Below are 26,438 nucleotides of genomic sequence, written 5' to 3' on the forward strand. Positions count from 1 at the left end.
GAACACTAGTAGGTCAGTTTGCAGCCTGTTATATCTCAGAACCCTCAGGAAATGGGAGGTGCTGCTGGGCTTTCTTCACCAGGGCTTTTGTGTTTGTGGTCCAAGATAGGTCCTCAAATATGTGGGTACCAAGGAACTTAAAGGAGGACACCCTCTCCATGTAGTCACCCATTTATGGATATGGGAGGGGGATCGGTTTTTGGGATGCAAGGTGCAGTCACTAGTGTAGATGGTGTATATGAACTGTGTAAATACAGTCAATCTCAAACTGGCTATCAGGAGAGCTTAAACTAATAAATTTAGCAGGTTCTCATTGTTATCAAAGCACTGAAATTTGTACTAAAAAACTAAAATTAGAAATTGATATCAAATTTGTGTGTTTGCATGAAAAAGAAAAAAAGGGATCACAGCCACTCGCTCACAGGTTGATAATTAAATGTAAACTCTTAGATAAGCACTGATTATTTTATATGCTGGAGAAAAGTGCACACATTTCACTTTCAGGATGGAGCAGTATTTCCACAGCTTAACTGAATCATAATTACAATAACTCAAGTATTTGTCAAAAGTGTAAATGACGCTTCAAAAAACACACAAGACGACTGAACAGTTTGTTTATACAAATATTTATTTTTATTCCACAAGTCTCTTTGACTGCTGTTTAGATGATGCCAATCTGCAAATAAAACAAAAAAGGATATTAATTACACAATGTTCATCAACACAGTCGACACATCTGTATCTGCACTGTTTTGCATCAGTGGTTCCTTTGAATGCATCACAGACATTCAGAGCAAATATAAAGTTTACATCACATGCACATGACTGATTTAGCTTCATAAAGTCAACCCCTGAATAAAGGCTCACCTTGTTTGCAACATCCAACGCATCGTAATCAGGTGCGAGACGGACGTACGCCTTCTTCTCACCATCAGGCCTGCACATGAAAGCATGTTTTTTTTGACTACTGCTCACTACAAACATGTTTAGAAGGTTTTTTTAGATTGGTGCATCAGAAGTTTAAAAAACTGGAATCATGCTTTTTCATACTTTGATCGCTATTACCATCATGTGCACCAAATTGGCTGTTATTGTCTGTCAGATATGGCAAATTGAATAAAGACTAATTCGGCTCGGGCAAAAATTACCTACACTTAAAAGTAAAACAAGGTTTTCACCAGTGGGAGCCCAGTGCCATCCCCAGGTGAGTGTAATGTGATTACTGGGACATAGGTGGACAGATATCAGACAAACCATTTACTAGAAGGCCAAAAAAAAATATACACACACACCTCCACTGTCATGTCAATGCTACACAAAATTAATGGGTAGAAAGCGCCACATTAAACCCCCAACCCCCCACAATAACATCGTTTGGGGATCTTCCTGTAATATCCTAATGTGTTGGTTTGTCTTGTCATGTTTTCAGCACATCCACTTAAATGTCATATTTATCCAGATACTTGCACAGCATGTGATCTGCACATATGAAGTCAATGCTTCCTTCATGGGAAAGTGTAAAGGACTGAAAAGGTCTGTATGAAGTTGGCTTTCAGCTCAGCCTGTGTGAGGATTTCTACCTGATGAGTGTGTTGACTTTGGCGACGTCAATGTCATACAGCTTCTTGACAGCGTGCTTGATCTGATGTTTGTTGGCCTTGACATCCACAATGAACACAAGTGTGTTGTTATCTTCAATTTTCTTCATAGCAGACTCTGTTGTCAAGGGGAACTTGATGATGGCATAGTGATCCAACCTATAAAATAAAATGCACACAAGTTTTTTGGTCAGAGGTCCTCACTTAATTTCAAAGTCTCTACAATATAATTAATTGTTAACTGCTTATTCACTACACCTCACTACAAATATGTTTAAAAAAATATCAGATTGGTGCATCAGAAGTTTAAAAAACTGGAATCATGCTTTTTCATACTTTGATCGCTATTACCATCATATGCACCAAGGTCCGCTCATGTTCGTTTGTGACCTGCGTGCACTGTTTGCAACTCACTTGTTCCTGCGAGGAGCACTCTTGCGGGGATATTTGGGCTGTCTGCGGAGACGGAGGGTTTTAGGGCGACGGAAGGTGGGAGAAGTCCTGACTTTCTTCTTCCTGTGGCTGTGTACGCCTTTCAGCACAGCCTTCTTGGCCTTCAGAGCCTTCGACTTGGCCTCAGTCTTGGCAGGGACAGCTATGATTGGGGGAAAAGAAAGTTACCACTATTAGACAGCTGTTCATTATTCTAGGCTTTGTCAATATGGCAAAGAACACTTTGGAAAATATCACAGCACTGCCAAGTCAACCTGTGGCCCACATACTTGACTCAATGTACATAGCAGGTCATCTACTGAATTCTGTAATGAGTTGTAGCTGATCCAGTGAAATCCACATTTACACTGACACAAATACTAAAATAAGCATCATATACAAATGATGCTGAATGGATCTGCCTCACAGCTATTTCAAAGGTAGTCAGTATTTACATTGAATCATATGATCTTAAGATACATGTGATTAAAAGACATGGGAGTTTACTTCTTACTGCTCAGTATGCATACAACCATATCTGCCATCCACACAGTATTAATACCCAGGAGGCAGATTACTAGCACACCAACACACTCTCAGGATTTTTTACGTAACAGGAAGTATCGCTGACTACAACAGCTAAAACTTCAACAGTCAGAATTTCAATAACATCAAAGAAATTTAGAGATGCTCTCACGCGTTGCTAATGCAACGTTTTAAAGCCTGCTAAGCTAAGGCCATTGCTAACATGATCGAAAACACCTAATCCGCAGACATATCTGAGTTAATGAAGCCATAATAAGATGAACTAGCTAAGCCTTGTCCATAAGAGACGACTTAACAAGAAAACATTAAGTAAATGTAACTGTAAATACATGCGATTTCATCAACAGCGGCTTGATTTAGCTTAGCTTAGCCAGCATCACGTTACAAACTACATGCCGGACCCACACTCTTGAGATATCCACATATTTACAGCTCTGACAGCAATAACCTGAGCTCAAACAAAACACTTTCACTATATTCCTTCATACCGTACACATACGGTACAAATAGAGGCACCAATTCAACTAAAATATACGATTTATTCATTCAAAACTGCTAGATTCACGAACCTTCCTTCTTCACCTTCGGTGCCATGTTGAGAAAGGAAGACTGAACGGGGTTTCCTGCAGTATACTGCATGGGCGAGATCTCATAGCAAATGTATCGCGATAGTTAGGAAACCAGATCCCATGCATTTGCTTTTTTGCTATCACGTTGCTACGAAAATACTTTGTTTGCATGACTCTCAAATTTATTACAATAATCTTTTCTTTCTTTATATAAATTCATGAAAAAATAATTACGTAATTAGATAAACATATCTCCCCTCACTTTAAGCACCAGACTGTTGTTACAGTGCTGTATGTGCAATTATTGAAGAAATTAGGTTTCAGTTAGGTTTCAACAGTTTAGACTGGCAAGAAATTTATTTCAAATTTTATATATAAAGAAATTTATATTTATAAAGAAATTTCGCCTGATTTAATAACATACAGTTATTATATCTCTGTGTATGAATACCCATTTTTTTAAGTTACCCTTAAAGTGTTAATGCAACACTTAAAGTCTGGTGAAGGATTGACCAGAAATGGTGTGATGAAATTAAACATTTTAGGGCACAGTCCGTCATAGCTGGCCTTCAATAGTAGAATAACTTACAGTTTATAGTTTATTTCTAATCAAAAATACCCAGTTGCTGTTTAATGTACTTTCACAGTCATCATCTTTATTAACAAATATACAAATTATGTTCAGTCAGGTAAGCAAATGTAATAAAATGCCAAAAAAAGTTTATACATATATAAAAGTTTATTTTATACTCTCATATTACAAAGCACAAATGTAAAGGTTGGCAATAAATCAGACTGCAAATCCATCTTTTCATCAGTCCATCTGCATCGCACTCCTCTAGTCTGCCTTCAGCTTAGTTTTCTTCCCCTTTTTCCTGTTGAAGAAGAAAGAATGAATATTAGAAATATTTTTAATTACCATCCTCAAATTGCACCAAATGTTGAACCCTTTTATCTCAAGTGAATTCAAGTGGCTTCAATTTATGGCTCCATACTACTTTCAACTTTTCAGATTTTCACTCTAATGGTATGCTAAGAAAATTGGATTTATGTTGTGTGTAGGGTCATTTATCATATATGTATTTATTTTTTTTTTACATAACAGTTTGATATGATTGCAGTTTGTAGTTTATTGGAGTGGATAAATGTGCATGAAAGCCCTCCCCACCTCCTTACTTTTGTAACTTGGTTCCTGAAGTCTCTGATGTTGTTTTCTGAGACACTTTCTTGTGTTTTTCTTTTCCTTCTTTCTGTGTTTTATTTCCTTTCTTCAGCCCCTGTCCTTTTGTCTTCTTTTCCTCTTTCTCCTTCTGCAATGTTGTTTGAGCTCTGTTTTCTCCTTTCTGCTCTCCACTCGCTGCTCGCTTGTTTCCTTTTTTCTGATCTTTGCCTTTGGTCTTCATTAAGAAGCGAGGAGTTGTGCAAATGGTGCTTCTCTTGGGAGGTTTCTTCTCAAGTCTCCGCTTTACTTTACTAAACAAAAAGATAACGACCAGACCGCTCTTACCAAAACTCAACAGGGAGCAATTAAGCATTAAATCAAAGGAAACATTTCTGTAAATGTGCAGGCAAACATGGAGCTTTGTTACCTGTGTATTTTCTTGAAACCAACCATGTAGTCTGGTACAGGACAGCCCGCTTGTTTTATAACATTAGCAATGCTGTTAGAGAGAAGCATAGGAAAAAAAAGAAAAACTACAGGCTCAGTATTTAAATTCAGGGTGCTTTAAAAATAAATTAATGGCAAGAAGTGACCTAAACTTGCAATCGTTGTGTTGCAGTGAAATTATGTTATTAAAAAAGCAACACCAACGATAGAGACCAAGAATTCTTTTAAATTGTGTCTTAACAGCTGGATATGGGTTTGAATAAAGAAGTATTTACAGTTATAAAACATCAATTAAAAAAACTAACTCAATTTGCTATTTTCCGACCTGCGCAACAGAGGTTTGTCATTCTCTGTGAAGAAGGTGACGGCCTTCCCCTGATGTCCAGCTCTCCCAGTACGACCTGACAGACACAGAGAGTGATACACGTCAAAGACGAAGTGGAAACAGGCTGATTATTTGTGGATCACTGTCCAAACCAACCAATGCGATGGATGTACTCCACAGCGCTGGTAGGGAAGTCGTAGTTGAGCACGAGGTTTACGCCTTTGAAGTCAATTCCTCTGGCGAGCAGAGCGGTGCAGATCAATACCCAAATCTTCCCGGAGCGGAAACTGTTCACCACATTGTCTCTCTGACACATAGGACCAAACGATGAGGATGAGAGCACTCAATAAATAAACTGAAACAGAAATAAATGATAGGAGTGTTAGGTGTGTTGATGTACCTGCTGCTGTGTGCGGTCTGCGTGGATTACATCCACGTTGATGCCTTCATACACCAGCTCATGGAAAAGCTCCCGTGCCCTTTCTATAGTCTGAACAAACACCAGCATGGGCGGCAGGAAGCCCTGAAACACAGAAAAGAGGACTCTTTTATTTTATCTCAGCTTGTAAGATAAAATAATCAGAAATTAGAAATGATTTAAACAGATGTTTATGCGATAACCACTAATAAATCTGTTCTCTTTGAAATCAAGTAAGTTCCTTACCTTTTTGATGATATCCCTCATTGCCACAAGCTTGCCATTCTCTGTCCCGACAAACAGCAGCTGCTGATCTACCGTATCCACAGCTGTATTTCTAAAAAGATGAAACACCCATGTTTCTATTGTGACAAAAAAAGAAGGCATGAATTTGCTGCAGTAAGCAGTTCTTCAGCTAGAGCCGTACCTGTGCCCAATGTTTACAGAAACCAGGTTATCGAGGTTCAGGCGGCACCACTGTTCTACATCTGCCGTGCAAGTGGCGCTGAAGAAAGCCCTGCGCACCTTTGGACCGGAGCAGGCCAGAAAAATGGTGGCCAGCTGCTCCCTGAAGCCTGTCTTGCCGTCTTCAAACAGCTTATCGGACTCATCGACAATCAGCCACTCCACACTGAAAAGCAACACGCAGAACATCGTCCATCTGTCTTCTTTTTTTTTAAAGTAACAAATAGAGTGGGTATGACACACAAAAACCATCAGAGTGGAGCAGATCAAATGTCACCTGCTGAGGTCGATAGCTGGAGGATCCTGCTTGAGAAGGAAGATGAGTCTGTTTGGAGTACTGACGAGTATATCTGCACACAGAAACGTTGGGAGTTAAAAACCAGTGAGATTTACTTATTTTTCATCCCCTATGAGCCAACGATCTCTTACCGTATTTTTTGTTTGACCTTGGTCCGTATTTCTTAGCCGCTAGTGACGCTTTGTCTATGATGTGAACTCTAAATCCGACTCCCTCTGACAGACGGAGCAGCTCTCTGTAGGTCTGAACACAATTCAACAACAATGACCAAACACTGCTGAAAACACAGGAAGTCAGTCCCTTATCATTCTTTATCTATCACCAGCTGCTGTCGTTCATAGCAGGCAAGGCCTCCTTACTTTTTAAAAGGATCACTTTCTAATTTATGCTGCATACCTGGCTGGCCAGCTCTCTGGTTGGGGAGATGATCACACCTCTGAAGCCCTGATTGGCTGGCTGCTGCAGCTGAGCGAGCAGTGGGAGACAGAAAGCCAAAGTCTTCCCAGATCCCGTGGGAGCGCAGGCCAGCAGCTCCCGACCCTGACAGACAAACCAAACCAAGAGTGAAACCCTCAGAAAATCATCGTCTGTGAACTAATCCCAAACCAAAGAAATGAGGACGAGCGTGCGTGCTTACATGCATCATGAGGGGCATCGCCTGCATCTGTATCGGCGTTGGGGAACTCAGTCCGGCGTCTCTGAGGTTCTGAAGGACACGCGGGTTGAGGCGATACTCGGACTGCAGCTCCTCGAATGTGCACACAGGGTCAGGTATGTCACAGCCGTGCACATTTATGCGGTTTTGGGCGCGAATACGATTGACCTAGAATGAAAGAGAAATACTTTATTTGATGGCGGATAGGGGGACAGCAGTAGCTCTGCAGAGCATTTCACCACTAAGAAGCAGTTTTAAAATTTTGCAGAATCTCTTTATTTTACTTCTAAGATGTAGCTCAGTGAGGACCTTTTCCTGATGAAGATGCTTCAGCCTCTTCATTGAAGATTTCTCCTTCCCATCACTCGGAAGGTTTTGGATCTTTCTGTCCAAAGAGGAGGTCCAGGTGATGCCAGTGCCCTGCGTCTCTTTCAGCAGTTCACCGCCAGCTTCAGTCAGACAGAAGACATCAAACAGGAGTGAACAGCTAGATCGTGTTCATTCTAAATGTCACTCGATATTTTTGTAATACAAGGTTTCCATAGTGAACACTTAAAAACTGCATCCTTTACTACTACTGCTTCTTTACCTTTCACCTCCACTTGGTTGCTTTTGGTCTTTTTCTTCTTCTTTTTGGTCCTCACATCTCTCTCCTCCTCTTTGCGCTTTCTTTTGCCTCCTATGTCGGAATCTCCATCTTCACTTCCCTCATATTCTTCCCTGCCCTCCTCTTCCTCCTGTGCCTGGGTCCAGCTCTGGGCTCCATTGGCTGTGGCAAAATAATCAATCGCAGAGAGAGGATCGGGAGAAGCTTCTTCTGTGTGACTCCTCACGGGCTACAAAACGATACACAAACGTGTGTGAACATGTATGTGTGAGTGTTAGGGTTGTACTATTCTTCAAATACATGTATTAAGCACAACGACTTCCCTAAAACGTTAAAGTGCTACACAAGCAGGACAGCAAAACTCGAGGTTAGCTAAAATGCATTAAACCATAGTTCATGCTGCTGTTAACTATTCCCAGTTTTCATCCAATACGTCATCAGCTACACTATAAAGCTTACCTTAAACCGAGCGGCGTCCTGACCAAACCTCTTCAGGTCAAATTTAGCTCCAACTCCGAGTTTCCGAAACAACTCGAACGCGTCCATTTCTACAACAGCGTGGTGTGCCCCGACCAGGCATCACTAATCAACATCCAGATCATCCACCTCTCGCCTCTGGCGCCCCCTGTGGGCTGTGAGTGTTACAGCGAGTGAGGCAACTTTACACTAATTATCCTTTTGTATGTTTTATATATATATATATATACATATATATATATATATATATATATATATATATATATATATATATACACACACACACACACACACATATATAATTATGTGGGCTTATCAGTCATAAACCATATTCTCCCGATTCTGGCCTATTTAGAAGAAAATTGTGTAGGAGTTGTTACTTCAAGGATTTTGTTTATTCTTTTGTGTGTTTGCTACAATTCATAAACATACGACTGCGTAACCTGTGAAAGTGATGCTAACAGATTAACATGATTCAACAATCTGAAAGTACTAACTCTACTGTTTTACTTCCATAGTGTTGTGAGCAGCTGTTCAAAGCAACTGCCACTCATTCTGAGGAATTTAATCAAGATACTCTCCTGATATCTTGAAGTGGACTAAAAACTAACACTTCTGCACAAGACTGTTTTTGATGAAATTTTAGAGTAGAGCGTATCTCATTCATTCTGATTTTTGCAGCAGCAGCAACATTTAATGGTGGATGGTGACCCAAAGTAGCAATTCAATTTTTTTTATGTAACATCAAATCACAAGTTTGCTTTAGGTACTTTAAATTTTAAGGTATCAAATGGTAAGCTATCAAAGGATGCCCCGATGAGTAAGCACTTGGCGACAGTGGGTAGGAAAAGCTCCCTTTTAACAGCAAGAAACCTCCAGTAGAATCAGGCTCAGGAAAGGGTGGCCATCTGCTGCAACTGGCTGGGGGTGAGGGAGAGGAAGACAAAACAAAAAGTACACTATGGAAGAGAGCCAGAGATTAATGATTAAATACAGAGTGGTGTGTAAACACACAGTGTGAAGAAGAAATGCTTAGTGAATCATGCAAAACCCCCAGCAGCCTGATCCAGCCCGAATCTTAAAAGCAGAGAGGATGCCTGTCTCCTGAATCCAAACTGGGAGCTGGTTCCACAGAAGAGGGGCCTGAAAGCTGAAGACTCCCTTTCTACTTTTAAATATCCTAAGAACCACAAGTAAGCCTGCATCTCAGAGCTAAGTGCTCTATTGGAGCATTATAGGTCTGTAATACGGGGCCTGATTATTTAAGACCTAGTATGTGAGGAGAAGAAATCGAAATTTGAATCTGGATTTAACAGGGAGCCAGTGAAAAGAAGCCAATATGGGAGAAATGTGCTCTCTCTCCCTCCCTCTCTGGAACATTTTGGATCAACTGAAGGCTTCAGTTCAGTACATTTCTTGGCAACATGTTTCAAAAGAAAGTTTTTATAGTTTAACAAAGCCAGACTCCAGGGAATTACATGTTTACACTTAAAAATCTTTAATCATATTAAAAAAACTACAAAGCCACAATCATCCTCTAACTAGGCATGACCTAAGTAGTGTAAATGCATGAGATCAATACACAGGATTCAATTTATTCTTTTTCTTCTTGCAAATGTTTATTTGTATTTTTTCAGTTTTAAAATATCTTTGAACAGATGTTCAACATTATCAGTCATAAATCACTGCCCAGCAGTTCATACATGACCCGCTTTGCTTTCAGTCACCTCTCTGTTAGTTTGGGTGTTTTTCCAAGTCTCTTCACAAATCTTTATTAAATCCTCCAGGAAATGAATCACCATCTCCTTACCCCTCTCCTCCTCCCCTTCCACCTTTAACCCCTTTATCCTGATCAAAATCTGCTCCACACTTCCAATTCTCTCCCGAGGGTGCAAACTTTCCCCCCTTATATCCTTCTCTGCCTCCTCTCCTCCTCCTTCCTCTGCTCGGAGGTACTTTATCAAATGCTCTCTTATGCCTGTCCCCTCCTCGCTGGCCAGCGATGCGCTGAGCCCGAGCATGTCCTGTGACTGGCTTACGCTGAGCAGGTGCAAGAGAGCCTGAGAGAGTGTGTGTCGCAGGCTGGCGCTGTAGCGGTACTCCAAGAAGTCGTTGGTGTCTTCGCTGTTCTCAAGGGCTGTCGCGAGGGAGCGCCACACACGGGTGAACCGCTCTGTGTCTCCATAGCAGCCGCGGTGGGCGGGAACTGCAAGGGCAGCGGCAGATTTGATCCGCACTTTAAAGTTCTTACAGGAAGTAACAACATGGCAGAGCGCAGAGAACGCTTCGTGAGACCAGGCGGCTGAGTCTGATGAAAAGATGGACATGAGCAGCTTTTCAAAAAAACTGAAATCCAAATGAATCACTGCTGGAGACATTTTGCACAGCAGCCTCCTACATATGTAATGCATAACACTAACAATGTATGATGTGTTTACAGCCCTGTGGTTAAAAACTTACCTAGTGGCAAGGCGGGGTTTCTGAAAGCATTTCCCAAAGCATAACAGGCGTTCCATCTGACCTTCATCGTAGCCTCTGATTGGACCGTTTTAACCAGAGCACGCACTGCATCTTCCAGCGGCTGCTGGAACGCGGGCCTGGTCATCTGACTCTGCCGCAGGAAATGAAGCAGATTCCCGAGAGCGCGCACTGCATTCGACTTCACCTGGTAGGGATCGAGGGAGGACGTAAGTACACGCTACAAGATCTAACAGATGAATTCAGGGGCGTTTTAAAATAACCTGCATGTTTGTGTGAGTGTTAAAGTGTAGCTGCTCGCACCCTGTCTTTGTCTGCTGCTGCTCGCGTGGCTGCCTGCAGCATCTTGAGCAGCAACATGTCTGATAACTCTTCCTGGAAGTCCACACCTACACTCTCCCTGGTTAAAGAGAAACAAGATCAACTGTTTATAGGCATTGGGTATATTTTATTCTACCCTTTTAATATGATTTCAGTCTGTTCCGAGATGATGTGTGTGGTACATCCATGCTGTCTTACATATTAACAATAAGAGTGTCTGTGAGGTTCCCGAGGGACCAGGCAGCCTTGGCACGCACATTTGTAGATCGATCATCGAGCGCAGCTAGGATAGTGTTTGCAGTATCAGCCACAAACATGACATCCTGAAAAGAAGAACATTATTTTTCTATTTTTTTCCAGAGGTTTACATATCTTGGATTCAAAATATCTGATTTAAATTGTAAATTGTGGTCATAGCTGGTGATCAGCACACCTACCTCTCTCAAGCAGGGGAACAGTACGTAGATCCCCAAAGCCCTGACGGCTGCCGTCTTCACCAGGTAGTTTTCAATGTAGGTGAGTCCCAGCAGCACAGTGATGCACATCAGCTGGGTCTTGTCCTTAAAAACAACAGTACACATACAGCGCCGTGAAGCTCGGCAGCACCAGTGCAGAAAAACAAGTCCAATAAAAGGGGATAACTCACAGGCAGTTGTGCGAAGGCCTGCGGCAGAATGGAGGAGAGCGTGTCGCAGGCGCTCGCCTGCAGCGTGGGATGTTGCTCATTCTGCAGCGCTCGGTTTAACGGGCCGCTCAACACTTCTGACCAAAACTGCACCACCTGTATTGTACACAGATTAATTAAATTAACACACATCAATGTGGATTAGAGGATTTTTTTAATTTTTTTTTTTTAAATATAACCTGTTCTTAATGCCTCCTTTTACTGTTGCTAAAGCCTGCACAGAACTGATCTGTACCTCAGTGACAGCAGCTTAACTCTCAGTCTGTGCTCGACCTGTAAATCATATGAAATCATGTCCCTACCCCTGTAAGTATGAGTATTTCAGGAAACTGTGGTTATCTATAAGTACAAAGAATTTTTCCATCTAAGGTCTCTGGGGTCTTTGAAACTCAGGTTTTACAATCTCTTAGAAATGCACATCAGGACAGAAAACATGACATTAGTGTCAAAGTCTGAAAGAGGTTTGCTTAAATGCTCTAAAACGTTACATAAATATATATTTTAAACCTGTCTGTTACATATGGATGTTAAGAATAGCACTTAGATTTTAACCCTGAATTTGCTGAATCCATCTTTGAAACAGGCGAATGAGGATTTGTCCAAAAAGAACGAAGCACATTTGTTTAAACCTCTGCAATCGTATGCTGTGTGTAGTGCACTGTGTAGAAATGATCTGCATTTACCTGGTTTATGGGGACCCTTGAGCTCTCAGGCACGTTGTTTTCTGCTCTGTACTGCTGAATTATTCCCGAACCAAACTCCTCTAGCAACTAAATAAAAGACAGATGTTATTTCTAAATATCTGATACTTGTTTTATTGTGTACTGTTGCAGAATGAGTATTAAATTTATACTTCTATATTGTATAGAGGGCATTACTTTTGCTCCGTGTAGCTGTATGGAGGTGTCCATCTCCCCAAGACAGCGTGCGCTCACTTGCCCAATCTCACACAGATAGTGTTGAGTTAGAGGGAAGTAACCACGCACCAGGTGAGACAAGACCTGAAACACAAGAGATTAAAAACATCTTCAGACTTTAGAAATGCCTGTTAGGAGCTTCCTGTCTGGCTCGTTATTGCTCACCTGCAGAGCTTCAAGTCGAACAGGAGGTGGCTCTAAAGCAGCACCCCCTCCCACTCCCTCGCTGTCTGATTGGTCCTCTCTGGGTTGAGTCACTAGTGTCACACAGAGCTGCAGCAGCCACAGTCGCCGGCTGTCCTCTTCCCCTGGTGTGTGAGGAATGTGTGGGGAGTGTGTGCTAGAGCTCCGCTGGGAATGTGTGACTGGTGTACGAGAGGGTGAGGACACCCCGTCTCTTTGTCTCCAGCTGAGACCCGAGTCCTGCGGCGTGAACGCACCGGTGCTGCTGCTATGATCCGGCTGCTGGAGGAGCAGCTGCACCTCAGGGAGAGGAGCCTGCGTGGTCACCAGAGCGCCATAAAGTGTCAGGACTGACACACGCACATTCACATCTAAAGAAGGAAAGATAGTTGTGTCGACGGTAACAGACTTCAGTGTCTTACATCCTATTGGCAGTTATTTCAGCGTGCCGACAACATACAGACCTCTGTGGCGCACATATGGACGAATATGCTTCCAGAGCAGAGTGAGCAGGCCAGGTCTGAGGCGGTGATAGGGAGCGTTGGCTACCAAGTAGGCCAGACACTAACAGACGGAGCAGACGGATATTTACAGTGTGGATAACAAAAATGCATGTCAGAATTCAGTACTCTCTCAGCTCATGAAACTCATATTGTAATTTACATCCTGATAAACACCACAAAAAAGACAAACAGTAAATAATCCTCTTATATACATGCACACACAGACTGCAAACGTGTGACCTTACACAGTAAAAGTATGTGAAGTTATTCAAAGTGTTAGCAGGCAGCATGCAACCATATAGCTAAACTGGTAATTGTCACAACAAATTCTTTTTATTTTTCGCTTTCTCTCAATACTGAAAAACAACAACAACAACAACACTAATACTGTCCAGACTTATTCTTAATTCTATTTTTATGTCTGAATTTGAAAAGCACAACTTTCAAAGACTATTCCAGAGTCTTTTCAGAACTTTTTAACACTAAAAATCACTTAGAATACTTGTTTACTTTTGCATTATAGCGCATTTCATTACTGGAACCTGAACATATTGCATGTAATGAAATAAATGTAATTAAACCCCAATGGATTCATTAAGTTATCAATTTTCAGTCATACTTTATATGACTGAGGGTGTAATTCCCCTGAAATTAAATGGAGTTTAAATTTAATTATGTTTACCTAGTAGGTTTTTACAGGAAAGAAAAAAACAATCATTATGTTATAGTCTGTAACATCCAGGTTTGTATTAAAGTTCAACAAAGAAATATTGACAGTAGCTGTAACCCAAAAGAGAAATCCAAAAGAGAAAGAGATGAAAGATAAAAAGTGTTCGTGGAGAGCAAATAATCGTACCTTTATGACCTGTGTGAGTGTCTGAGGGGAGGTCTCGGCCAGCAGGGCCAGACTGAGGGTGCGGTGCAGCTCTCTGATAGCAGTCGCCAGCGTGAAGGAGAAAGGGGTGTAAGAAGTTCGAGGAGATGCCGTATCTTCAGCCACAGCCAGGAACTGCCGGGAGCCATCCAGCATGGCTGACAACACCTGAAGTGCACACAACCTCACCTGGAAGGTGGGTCAAGATAGAGATGTTACAATCGTATCGGTCCAGAACTGCACAGTGTGTGTGTGTGTGTGTGTGTGTGTGTGTGTGTGTGTGTGTGTGTGTGTGTGTGTGTGTGTGTGTGTGTGTGTGTGTGTGTGTTGTACCTTTGGAGAGAGGTCCTTCAGAATAATTGTGAGGAGAGTAAGAGGCGGTGGTCCCCCGATGGGAGAGTCGGGGATGAAGGAAGACCAGTAACCGTACAGAGTTCTCTTCTCTACTGCTTTCACCACTGCTAACAAACAGTGCAGCGCCCCCTGACGCACACGACCGTGGTTCACTCTGAAAGAGTGTAAAGAGTAAAAAAAAAAAAAAAAGTCAACATCTATTGAAACTTTTAAAAGATACACATGCATGGGGGAAAAATATTTTATTAAGGGACTTTCTGTACCTTAATTTGCTCTGCGCATTGCCCTCTAGGTCGGAAAATTCTGAATCAGAACTGTTTAGTTTCCAGGACGGGTAGAGAAATGAGGCAGGCTGTTTTTCCTCCGCCCTGCCTTTCGGAGGCGCAGGCACAGTCTCTGCATCTCCCTCCTCTCGTTCATGCCCTCTGCTCTCCTCGGTTTTCGTCTTCTTTCCCTTACCTTTAGATTTCCTCTTTTTATTCTTTGGAGAGAGAAATACATTCGACCAAACATCAGAGTTCCTCAGTGTGTTTAAATATGGCCATTGCTGGTATCAACACTCTTCTTACCCCTGAAGCTTTTCCTGGCACAGCGGCATCCTTTGGTGGCTCTAATGATTTTGGTGATTCTGCAACTTTTGCTGCAGAGAGACTCTCGTACTGCGGTAAAGGTGCTGGATAAAGTACAGCCGGCCACTCCACAATCACACCTGGAGTCCCCTGGAACATGAGCCGCTGCAGAATACATGAGCAGGACTCCATATTAATACTCAACTCAAAAAAATTAATTAATTAATAATAATTGTGCACATGTGGTGAGATTTTACACCTTAAGTGCAGCCAGTACAGACCCGAGCTCCTCCCCTCCACCAAATTTCCACTTCCCACCTGAGAGACAACACTGAAGTCCCTTCAGAGCTGCTTGGATCATCTGCACAGATTACACCATCTTATATAAGCACGATTGAATTAATCTGTTTCTCGTTTAAATGTTTGTTGTTGAGTATCCAGTACCATGCAGTAGTAGAGCTCATCAGTGTCGGGAGGTTTGGTTGACTGCAGCGTTTTCAGGAAGGCTCGGAAGCACACACTTCTGTACTGATCATCCAAAGGCGGCTGACCAGGTATCCTGCAGGCACAGAGGCAGACGATTAGAGCGACAAATACAAGCTCAAAGATGGAGAAACTGGAACTGTGTCTCATTTGAGTTCCAGATTCGAAGCATCTCTTCAGAAATCAGATTATAGACGCTACATCCAGGCTTTTATATAGCCTGAAGTTTACACAGATAAAAATGGCTACTGGCTCAAGCATGTTGTAGCAGTACCTGAGACAGATGTTGGCCATGCAGGTAAGAGCAACGCGGCGCAACTCCATGTTTGACTGAGATGGAGAACTATACTGCAGGAGGAATCCCTCTTCACCCAGTAAGTCGCTGAGGTGCTACAAACATATATATATAAAAAAAATCTTGATGTAAATAGTCAACAGTTAGGGCACACTTTTCGGAAAGTGCACTAAATATCTACCTGGTGGCACTGAGGTCCATTCCCATAGACTACAGTGGAGAGTGCCAGGAGGACGTCTGTGTGCGTCCACGTACTGCATACCTTCAGTGCACCTGCAGTATAGTTCACCAGTACATCCAGCGTGTGCTCATCCATTATTACCTTAAAAATAAAAGACAAATGTGGCTGTAAGTGCAGTATATCCCAACAACTACACATGACATCCCATTCTGTTAGTATGGAGTTGGTTGTGTTGATATAAGAGCTTCTACTAAGAGAATCCTCTACAGGCTTTCAACAAGACTGTCTATGGGAAATTTCATCCTCTCATCCAGCAGAGCATTTATGAAGTCAGACACTGATGCTAGAATCTCTGTTCTAGTTCATCCCAAAAGTGTTTGACAGTTGGATCAGTTTGGAGTATTCTTTCACATCAAACTCATCCTAGCACGCCTTTATGGAGCTTGCTTTGTGCACTGAAGCAGACCCAAGTTGGCACAGTTTCCCCAAGCTGTTCCCACAAGGCTGGAAGCGGAGACTTGTCTAAAATGTCTTCATAAAGGTAAAGCATTAAGATATGCCTTTACTGGAACCATCGACCCAGGCCAACAAACTTCATAGATGGCCAAATGCTGTCGGATATTTGGTGATGCAAAGCTGCTTGGCCATAGAAACCATGCCTCAAAGCTATATACAGTTTTAATGCCTATTGAGGTCTGGATATCTGTGGTTAGTGATTTATTGCTTCCACTTTGCAATAATACCATGTAGTTGGCATCGGTCATCCTGTTATAGTATCACACTCGACTTTACTGAGCTCTTTAAAACGACCCACTCTTTCACGGATGCTTGTATGCATGGCTAGGTGTTTGATTTTGTTCATCTGTGGCAACGAGACTGAACGAAACACCTCAGTTCAGTGACAACCCAGTACTTTTGTCCATGTAGTGTAAGTGCAACAATAGCAGTCCTAACAATACAAAAGTGTACATGTGGCACGAGCGTGACCTGTTACCTTCAGCTGGTTGAGCAGATGATGGACAACCTGGCAGAGTTTGATGACTAGATGCTCCTGAGTCAGCGGCACAAGACAGCTGGCATGTTTCAGCAGAGAACACACATCCTGAAATGGAAATGAGGAGGCTCACCAACACAGAAAAAAACAGAAATGCTGATGTCACAGTTGTTGGTTTAGAGCTAGTCTCTTATTGATTATATGGTTATCCTCGGGGCTCTGAAGTGTGTGGGTGGCTATTTCAGTGTTTATTCATCCCACAACTGCTTCTAAATACAGAGGCGGCAGACTTGTGTCGCTGAAAACAGACTACAGGTCCAAAGCGAGTGTCCGTACCTCTGGACGGATGCTGACAGCGGGCTCGAAGGTCCTGTTGTAGTTTTCGGACAGGAGTTGGTCAAAGAGCAGATTGAGCTCCTCTTTGAGTTGGACCGAGTCTGCTCGCAGGGCTCTCAGTTTTATGGCGCAGTTGGAAAACAGTTTCTCGGCCTCCGACTGTGAGCCGGGCCGCCAACCGGACGGCTCCATGGGAGTGAACGGAGCGGCCTCAGCCGACAGAGGCACCGGGGGGAAAACAGACACACCACCGCGGCCAGGAGCCGGGTGTGACAACCCGCTCTGAGCCGCCATTACTTCTATCTCCTCGGTGGTTATTGGGCTTTCTTTAAAGCATCACATCCAAGAGTCTAGCTCATTACCGCCCCCTGCGGTGAAAACCAGAAAAACAAAACTATCCATTTTACAGCGTTTACCGCCAGCGGTTTTGTACCGTATGGAGGCTTCTTTCTTCCACTGAAAAAAAATACAATAAAATAATATATTTATATTTTTTTCTGCTATCCAAAAGCCGAAAATTTCAAAATTTCTCAAAATTTTGAATTTGTTTAAGTAAATAAAATTTTGCCTGCATGCGTAGTCAACTTTATTTCACTGGCAGACATTAGCTTCCACATAGTTTGATTTGGCATTTAATTTTTTTTTTTTTTCTAAAATGGTGCTCAACTTTACTGTAATTTCTTTCACAGGGAAGCAAACCATGAGAAAAGGCTGCAGTACGACACATTACACAAGAACTAAAGTGTTGAATAAAGGTGTTCACACCAAATACTAGTTTTTAAGATCATTTGAAACTGTGCAAATTCAGCTTTTGCCTCATACACCACATTGTACATGCACAAAAAAATTCCTGCATTTCCAAACAAAAAAGGAAACGAGAGGTACTCTATATCTGCCTATTTGCGGTTAGGTCCGAGCACCTAAAGTTTAGATGCATCACAATGCTTCAGAATACACGGGAGAAAGTGCTGGACAGCCCAACAGGGTGCCACGCAATTAATATCTAATGGAAGTGAAATGAATTGAAAGCACACAGAATACATTTTGAACCAATTTACTGTTGTCAAAGTTGTTGTTTTTTGGTCAATATGATGAAAATATCACAATGACTACTCACTGAATTACATTCCCAAAGATCTACAACAACACTACAAGTGTCAACAGGAATGTTTAGGCATGTACAAAACCCCTAAAATCTCTCAGTATTTTGCATCCTTTATTTCATGTAAGCAACAGTCTCAGCATGGTTTGTCAGTGAAAATCAAAAGGATAACAAAAAAGGCTGTTGCTCATTTTAATTCAATGAAAATAAATTATACAGTCATGTGAACTAACATACAAGTCTGTGCACCACAGCACAGCAAATTACTGAGAAGTCGTGAGCCATAATGAGTCTGTTAGAAGTGCAGAGGTTGACTGAGTGCTGTCACCATAAGTCATTTTATATTGGCATTTTCTATGAATGACACATCACCAGTCCAGGCATTACACAAGCTCAAAGCACCAGCCACTGTTTGTAGTAGTGTTGCAGGAGACAAAAATAATAACAGGCTGAAGACAGCAAGAAATTAGGAGGTAGTCATGTAGCAAATGGGAGAAGAAATGCTGAAATAGTTTAGGAGCCCACGTCTCAGCCAGACTTGAACAGCAGAATAGCCACTTGACCCAGGTAGAAGTAGATGAAATGCTTCGTCTCGTGTGTCACGTAGCTGCCAAAGTTCCTCCCAACAATGCAGTGCCATGTGGGGTTGTACTTCTTGTCAAACTCCTGCAGGGAAAGACACACATTAGCATCTTCTTGGCAAAAATGCATGCAACAACTTTGCGCTGCTCATTTTATTTTGAAGCAACAGCAACATACCTTTTTGACATAGGCGGCGATATCCTTCTCAATGTTATACTTTTCCATGGCCTGCATGGCACAGTCCACTGCATCCTGCTGCATTTCATCAGACATGTCTGCATTCTTTATCACAGCCTTCTTGTCACCCATGTTGGCTTTCTGACTGCAGGAGACAAAGCCATCTTTACCGTGTCCGCTCAGCTCTTTTACGTTCTCATGACATCACTGCTATCACACAATGTGCCTAAGGAAGCGGCCACTGGCTGCAGGGGTGCCTTTTATTTACTTTTATTTTGAATAGATGATTTACATGATTTGCAAGTGAGAGCTAAATGAAACCAGGACACTATCCAAAACAGGTGATGGAGATAGGTGTCCCTTTTATTGAGGTCCCTCGTGTAATTTAAGACATAAAGGCCCCTTTATGTTAGGATCACAAGAAAAAGAAGCCATGCATCGCTGGCATCATTATTTGGTAAATGTTGCTGGAATAGCCCAGTTTAACCATTGCAACACGCAGTATCGCTAATTTAACCCAACAATGGTGTAAGTGCTCCGATTATCAGGTTTGCAAATAATGTACAGCAAGTAAGGTAAGAGCCTGAGAGCGTGGATGAGCACGCGGGGTACAGAAACCTCACCCCTCACGCTGACGCTGACCTGCTCACGGTGACAATAAGCAGCAAAGGTTAGGACCAAACGTGCATTTTACTCTTACCGTCTTTCAAGGAAGTCTTAACGTGCAAAGGTGTGCGATGAAGGGACCGCGCAGGTTTTTCCTTTATTTATGCAAGGAAGTGTGCCCCCGTGCGTTCCGCCCTCCACTTCACATTCACTACGTGATTGGCTCGAGCGAAGCCTCCACCCTGCCAACGGCGTGGTTTTACTTGCGGACAGCACCCCGCATCTTATTTCCACCCAGAATGCACCGTTTCACCCGTTCCCTCCCCCAACTTAGAGGGCCCCATTGATCCAGGTGATTGGTGTGCAACCCCCCTCGAGCCCCCAAAAATGCACATTCATAACTAATGAAATAGGATTTTTACATTTGAGTTTCTTCAAATCTTGTAAAAAACACAGGTTCAAATTGTCCTGGTTTGCTTTTTCTCCTTTTTCCACAGTCCTCAGTACATCAGAGTAACATTAAATTATACCTGTTATGATCATTTTCAACTTCATATGTTTTATTCTTGGGCTCCAATTGCATGACTTATAATCATCCTTATTTATTCATGCTGGTGTGACTGTAAGTTTATTTGGTGTCCATTTCTACCCTCTTTCAAAAAGGTGGTGTAGATGACCAAGACCCTAAACTGAGGCATCACATATGTGGCCAGAAGTTTACTTTCACTTATCATGAGCATAAACGTCACAGTCCTTTTGTGCTGTTAATGATTTCTTTGAACTGTTCTTTTTTCCACAGTGTAGTGATTTTACAGCATACATCTTTAATGATTTTAAAGAAACAAGTTTCAATTTATTTTGGATTCTCTATAATCCACAGAGAGTCATATTTGTGCACACACTCTTAAATTATTTAAGTGGTGCTGAAAGCTCTACAATGTTTTTTAACTTGACAAGACCTATTAACTTCTCATTGATTGTCATGATTGACTACAAATGGTAGTTTCCTTGCCAACACATAAAGTATTTATTTGTCAGTGGATTGACCAATGGGAAAGTCCAATTGGAAAGTCCAAGGAACTCTTCGGTGAAGATCTAAGGAAAAGCATTATAGATCTACACAAGTTGAGAAGGTCTCTTGGAGTGATTTCTAAACATCTGCAGGTTCCAAGATCATGAGTTCAAACACAAGTACATAAGTACAAGTCATTCAGATGTGTCACCATTTTTCCAGTGTCTGGAAGAAGACCCAAACTGTCACTGAAATTGGTTAGTACGTTCAAGGGAACCTCCAAGGCTCAAGCATGCCATTAACTGGAACTGCTGGAACACCAGGGTCACTGTCCAATGTCACCATTAACTGAGATGTCAAGCTTGACTGAAATTTCCAGCCATGAACAAACCAAATGCCTGAAGATCCAACATACCCCGTGAACATACCCCACGGTAACATTAATTTTCTGGAATGGCCTTCCAAAGTCATGACCTCAACCTCAGTGAAAATTTGTGGGCTATGCTTAAAAGCTGAGTCTATGGCAGAAACCAACTGACAGAAGAACAGTCAAATATCAGGCCAGAAATATGCCAGAAACTTGTACTGTGTAATCTGATACATCTGCAGAACTTTTACAAAAAAGAAAACCAGGAAAACAGGAAACTGTAAACTGATTTTTTATTGAAGCTTTTCAAGGTACTGGAGATTATATTTATCCTATTGAATACGCATCTTCTGCAGAAAAGCGCTGACCTAAGAGAAAAATGACATACATAAAGTCACATCCTCCTGTAACCTCCGAGTCTCCCCACCCTCTGTCAGTGTGTTAATGTTTAGCTTTACCACTCTCCTTATGTGCGTGGATCCATCCTGCACCTCCCAGCCCTCCTCCTGGATTACACCAAGCTTTGATCATGTTAATTTAAAAAAAGAAAAATAATTCTCATCAGGAAGCCTTCCCATGTGGAAAGAAATTTTCTTTCTGCTGTTTGAAGGCCAATTTAAAGTTTGAATATTTCTATAAAATGTTTCCACTTTGATGGGGTTATGTGGACAGGGTCAGGGGTCGGGATCCTCTCCCGGTAAATTGCTCCCATGCTCCTGCTCCATGTATCCATCCTGAAGCCTAATCCTAATCCGGCTCCGGAATGGGGAGACAATGAGCCCAGTCCAAACCTTCAGAATACCAGCAGAACCAAAGAGAAGGAGGCAAGTTAGAATCACACCTTCAGGAAAAAGTTTAAAGAAATGTCAATAAATACAGCTACCAGGGACAGAACCAGCACAGGATTTTATAATGTTTTAGAAAAATCTGCAGGGACCACTGAGAAGAATCACTAGATTTTAGGGGCTAGTCTAACCTTGCTGGTGTGAATTTTAGAATGTGAGCATGCAACAAACAAAACCTTTACTACAACCACAAACACCTCATTACAGCAATCAGCAATGTTCAAGCATATATTTATGGCTAAAATGGACTAAAGCCTTATCTTATGCAGATTTCAGATATAGAGACCACAGCCATCATACCATTGGTGCCATATCTGACTCCTCCTCCTCCTGCTTATCCTAATATGAACAGTCTCCTCTGTTCCCATCCTATCCTGCTCCTCTGAACTCTGAACAGAGAAACACAGGAAAGGGTCAAAATACAATTTTAAATGCAATGCTGGTAACAAATATATGTATATTAATATATATACATCCATAACAACCCCAGTATAATAACCAAAACACAAAGCATACAATCACACACAGCTGGGAACTGGGAGAGGAGGAGTACACACATAGGAAGGGACAAGTTTGCAGGAAAAAGGTTTAGATCATTGTGCGGTGAAAAGGGTGAGAAAAGGATATAAGAAGTAAAGGGGACATACATAAACCAGGAAAATTCAGCTGGTCTAAAGCAAAATAAATCCCGCACCACAAAACCTGGGGGAAAAGAAACACACAAGAGATGCAGGAAACAGTTAACCCAGCAAATGGTCCATGGAGATCTGTTCTGTGAAGTCTGTCATCTCCACTCTGAGACGAGCGGCTGGGATGAGCTGGTGGTTTATGTCATAGGAGGTGCGTCTAGGTGCGAGAGCGAGAGCGGGAGCGGCGGGGAGAGTAGTGAGGAGATCCTCTGCTGCAGTGTGGGGAGTAGCTGCGTGACCCGCTGTTGCTCCGGCTTCGACTACGGCTACGAGAGGGTGAGCGACCGTAGCTGGGGCTGCGAGGGCCGTCCATCTTTACGCGAATGTAGGCCGTCTCACCCTGAACACACAAACAGAAGAGCGGGAATGGCAAAAGAGCTGCTTGACGACATTAATTGTGGTTAAAAACATTTGGAAAAGATGGTTGCCCTCTTACAAAGAATCTCCACGAAAGAAATTAAACATGGTCTTATCATTGTACACCATCTGATTAGTGTCATTAATGTAGAATTTCACCCTCGTGCTCATTTTCTTCACTCTCCCTGCTCCATATTTCGTGTCAGGACTTACCTTGAACAATTTAAATCCTAAAATTTACTCCCAGAGCTATTCATTGCAGTGACCCTAACCTACCTCATGGGAGCGAAACTTGGTGTTATCCAATTTACGGATGGCGTAGGTCATGTCTTCTTTGCGTACAAACTCCACCACGCCGGTGCCATCACGGTACACGTCAGCATAACATACATCACCTGCCTCCCGCATGTGATCCTTCAGGTCCTGCCAGCTCCCGCTTGGGGGAAGGCCTGACGTGAAGAATAGGGATGTTATAGGAAATGTAACACAATAAAGGTGGGGAGGTAATAAGATGCAAGCTGACAAGATGCACGTGCCTACCTGAGACTATAACCCTGTACTCGGAGCGCCGTGACGGGGGACCATACCGTCCCCTTGGGGTTCCTAAAGCTCCACCACCACCTCCCCTTCCACCTCCACGTCCACTTCGAGGGAATTCAACACGCAGACGGTAGCCATCATAGTCATAACCATCACGTCCATAAACAGCATCCTCTGCATCCCTGAAGAGTGATACTGACACTCATGCACTCCTCAGAACATGACAGAGTGTATCGACTTTTGACTTTTAGACTACTGAAGACTCAACTTATCACTTTAATGTGTTAACGTAAAACTGAGCCAGTCTAACAACAAGCGTACAACTTTTTCTTAAGATTCAGAGAAGCAATTTGATGGTCTGTTTTTATTATCTCATTTGGAGTGCAGACGAATTATGGTAGCGTAGTCTTCTTGTCCAGTTTACCCTTAATGATAAAAAATGGTGAGGACAAAACAGTATGAAACCACAGACGGTATAAAACGCGTTGTCACCCACTGGCTTCTGAAGTCTGGGTTGAAAGCTTGGAGGTGAGGATTTTTGCCACAGCCAAGCTGGTGCTTTGAAATAGGATGTGAGGAAAGAAGCTTCTCTTTGTGAAACCACATGCTTAAGTGGTTAACCAATGAGCATTACCTTTGTGAAACTTAGTATGACAAAGATTTAAATCCGCGACTTATTTTTTTTATTCAGTATTACACCAAATGAGTGAATGAGCCTATAAACTCAGCAAAAAAATGCGTAGAAAGGTTGGGTCAGAAAGCCAGTTTCCCAAAGATTTATATAGGAAACCAAGTATTTTTGAAACTGCAGTTATTGCCCCCTAGTGGCCCTTAAATAGAATGCAGATTTAATTACTTTCACGTTTCAGACCTGCAAAACACATCCGTCTATTATATTAAACCCATAAATAACGTAAGGCATTAAAAATATTGGCTTCAACCAAAATAAAAATTTAACATTAGTCTTAATTTACTTTTACAACATTAGCTTAGAGGAATTTTCTGAGGACTCTTCTTACATGGAGAGACCAATACAGCTGTGTAAATCAATTACAGTGCACAGTAATTAGACATGGGAAGTGTTTTCAGAGAAACGTCATTTCTTTATTAAAGCACTCAGACCCCATCAGTCCCAGTGTCACTCTCCATGGTGCTGAAACAGTAAACTATGTTCTGTCTGTTCAATCATTTTTTAATTAAAACATACACTTTCACAGAAAAGGCTGGAGCTGGAGATGACCACCTACAGTCATCTCCAGCAGTATGAAGGATTTCATTAAATACAAATGGGAAACATCAGGGACGTTTTCAAGGAGGTTTCAAGATATCTTGCTCTTGCTCTTCTTACCTCGTAATTGCTTTCTTTTACTTTTAATCTAGTGTTTACTTAATTTAAAAAATATCTTTAACTGTTTTATCTAAATTCTAGTTACAGTTTTTTTTATTTTTCTACTGATAAGTTCAAAGAACAACCCTCCCGTAAATCATTTTGAAGAGAAATAGTTTAATTTGGTCAAACTTGGTGAAGCAAGTGCCGGGGATACTACTACTGCTTCCGCAAAAGTAATAAATACAAATAAAAAACAAAACATTTTTAACCCTAATTACCTACAATTGTCACCCAAATTAACAATGACAACCATTTCAATATAAATGCTTATTCTGAAGGACAATTCTAAAGTGTGGGCATTAACACGAGTCTATTTGGCTTCAAAATCACCTTTTAAGTCTGTCCTGATATTTCGGTGTAAACATGAGTTAAAATGTGGCACTGCAGCCCACCTCGGGTCCTCAAATTCTACGAAGGCAAACGGCGGGCCTCCTCTCCGGTTTTTCAGGTCAATATCGCGAATGATTCCGTATTTATAAAACACGTCCTCCACGTCTTTGGTGCGGATATCTGGAGGGAGATTCCCTACGTATATCCGACAGTCGTTGCTCCCCGCAGGTCCTCTAATCACACCTCCGCCGGACATGCTAACGCTAGCAGCGAGCTAGGGTGACAGTTAAACGTCTGCGGCCCGAACAAGCAGTTAGGGAAAAATAGATAAATAAAGACACAGCTTTTATCTGTAAAAATAAAATATGCGCTCACAGTTTAACTGGACTGGTGACATGAGTGCCAATACTGAGGAAGACCCTCATGACACTACTGCACGGAGGCCGGGGCCAGCGTACGTCATCACGCACACGTAATAAAGCGGCAGACCGCTGCTACAAGTGCGAGACAAAACGTGATCTTAAACAAGAGGAGAGACAAAATAGTTCTAGTATGTATAAAAGTCGTGTTTCAGCACCCATTAGCTTTTCAGCCATCACAGTTTATACATGTGTTGGCACAGGAAGAATCAAATACTTGCATTTTTATTTTTTAAAGAAATGCCTTCATTTAAATAGGTCTGTGATGATGTGACAAGAAAGCAGGAAAGACATGCCAGCGGTCTGGAAATGAACCCAGCTGCTATAAATGAACCTGAGGCTCGACCACTAAAGTAAACCAGCACCTGAGGAAGTTACTGAATAATGAATATCGTTAACCCAAGCCAGGAGAGAGTTAACCCCACTCTCAGACCTGGACAAACGGGTAAGATTCTGTCAGGAAAGCCATTTGGCCTAAAATCAGTCCAAATCCAAATTAACAACAACCGCCTCCAGTGCTGTTGCACAATAGTGTGCCAAAAGATGATAGAAGAAGAGTGGGGAAGACAGTCTTTTCTTCTCTCACTGCCTCCTAACAGTAACAAGAGACAGCACAAACAAAGAAGACAGAAGGCAAAGGTGGAAGTGGCAAAGTTGAAGTTAAGAATGTCATTGAAAATTACCAGAATGGACAGAACAAGAAGGGAGTACATCAGAGCGACGGCTTAGTTTGAACGATTTAAAGACAGAGATGGTTTGAACATGTGCAGAGGATGCATAGTGGCTATACTAGACAAATGAAACTGAAGATGGAGATGGCAAGTAGGAGTAAAAGAAGACCTTAGAGAAG

The 26,438-nt window shown here is 42.1% G+C and overlaps 5 protein-coding genes and 3 non-coding genes across 9 annotated transcripts; all 8 read right to left on the reverse strand.

Moving 5' to 3' along the window:
- Window positions 1–609: 609 nt before the first annotated feature.
- On the reverse strand, window positions 610–3,282 carry rpl23a (ribosomal protein L23a). The gene is made up of 5 exons (XM_031731363.2): window positions 3,146–3,282; window positions 2,013–2,193; window positions 1,581–1,757; window positions 868–937; window positions 610–676 (listed from the first exon to the last, which is right to left on the reverse strand). The coding sequence occupies exons 1-5, from the start codon at window positions 3,213–3,215 to the stop codon at window positions 662–664; spliced, it is 513 nt and encodes a 170-aa protein (XP_031587223.2). The 5' UTR covers window positions 3,216–3,282; the 3' UTR covers window positions 610–661.
- On the reverse strand, window positions 753–821 carry LOC116313623. The gene has a single exon (XR_004198960.1). It is a non-coding gene; the product is annotated as a small nucleolar RNA SNORD42 (small nucleolar RNA).
- LOC116313625 lies at window positions 1,007–1,078 on the reverse strand. The gene has a single exon (XR_004198962.1). It is a non-coding gene; the product is annotated as a small nucleolar RNA Z17 (small nucleolar RNA).
- On the reverse strand, window positions 1,891–1,962 carry LOC116313624. The gene has a single exon (XR_004198961.1). It is a non-coding gene; the product is annotated as a small nucleolar RNA Z17 (small nucleolar RNA).
- A 583-nt stretch (window positions 3,283–3,865) lies between the features above and the next one.
- On the reverse strand, window positions 3,866–8,141 carry ddx52 (DEAD (Asp-Glu-Ala-Asp) box polypeptide 52). Its single transcript, XM_039617909.1, has 15 exons — window positions 7,982–8,141; window positions 7,505–7,751; window positions 7,225–7,364; window positions 6,898–7,083; window positions 6,657–6,800; window positions 6,392–6,503; window positions 6,240–6,312; window positions 5,925–6,128; window positions 5,744–5,834; window positions 5,480–5,602; window positions 5,236–5,386; window positions 5,080–5,155; window positions 4,735–4,806; window positions 4,322–4,618; window positions 3,866–4,020 (listed from the first exon to the last, which is right to left on the reverse strand). The coding sequence occupies exons 1-15, from the start codon at window positions 8,066–8,068 to the stop codon at window positions 3,984–3,986; spliced, it is 2,040 nt and encodes a 679-aa protein (XP_039473843.1). The 5' UTR covers window positions 8,069–8,141; the 3' UTR covers window positions 3,866–3,983.
- A 1,332-nt stretch (window positions 8,142–9,473) lies between these two features.
- heatr6 (HEAT repeat containing 6) lies at window positions 9,474–17,468 on the reverse strand. The gene is made up of 20 exons (XM_031731364.2): window positions 17,173–17,468; window positions 16,837–16,944; window positions 15,843–15,983; window positions 15,641–15,756; window positions 15,328–15,442; window positions 15,143–15,244; window positions 14,884–15,048; window positions 14,578–14,795; window positions 14,294–14,468; window positions 13,943–14,149; window positions 13,048–13,147; window positions 12,566–12,954; window positions 12,362–12,484; window positions 12,167–12,253; window positions 11,445–11,579; window positions 11,236–11,358; window positions 10,997–11,121; window positions 10,781–10,877; window positions 10,460–10,664; window positions 9,474–10,307 (listed from the first exon to the last, which is right to left on the reverse strand). Exons 1-20 carry the CDS (start codon window positions 17,464–17,466, stop codon window positions 9,697–9,699), a joined length of 3,636 nt encoding a protein of 1,211 aa, XP_031587224.2. The 5' UTR covers window positions 17,467–17,468; the 3' UTR covers window positions 9,474–9,696.
- Window positions 17,469–18,210: 742 nt separating this feature from the next.
- dynll2b (dynein, light chain, LC8-type 2b) lies at window positions 18,211–19,890 on the reverse strand. Of its 2 annotated transcripts, none has more exons than XM_031731366.2 (3): window positions 19,734–19,890; window positions 19,034–19,178; window positions 18,211–18,940 (listed from the first exon to the last, which is right to left on the reverse strand). In XM_031731366.2, exons 2-3 carry the CDS (start codon window positions 19,163–19,165, stop codon window positions 18,803–18,805), a joined length of 270 nt encoding a protein of 89 aa, XP_031587226.1. In that variant the 5' UTR covers window positions 19,166–19,178; window positions 19,734–19,890; the 3' UTR covers window positions 18,211–18,802. The 2 variants fall into 2 exon arrangements, with proteins under 2 accessions (XP_031587226.1, XP_031587227.1); XM_031731367.2 differs by having other exon boundaries at window positions 19,034–19,174; window positions 19,734–19,842.
- A 1,404-nt stretch (window positions 19,891–21,294) lies between these two features.
- Window positions 21,295–25,628, reverse strand: LOC116313610 (serine/arginine-rich splicing factor 1-like). Its single transcript, XM_039618357.1, is given in 7 exon segments — window positions 21,295–21,809; window positions 22,164–22,252; window positions 22,609–22,817; window positions 22,819–22,892; window positions 23,186–23,358; window positions 23,450–23,631; window positions 25,232–25,628. Coding segments are annotated over 6 exon segments (852 nt in total). The 5' UTR covers window positions 25,426–25,628; the 3' UTR covers window positions 21,295–21,809; window positions 22,164–22,232.
- Window positions 25,629–26,438: the final 810 nt, after the last annotated feature.

Source organism: Oreochromis aureus, linkage group 10 (assembly GCF_013358895.1).
Source record: "Oreochromis aureus strain Israel breed Guangdong linkage group 10, ZZ_aureus, whole genome shotgun sequence".
Lineage (NCBI taxonomy): Eukaryota > Metazoa > Chordata > Actinopteri > Cichliformes > Cichlidae > Oreochromis > Oreochromis aureus.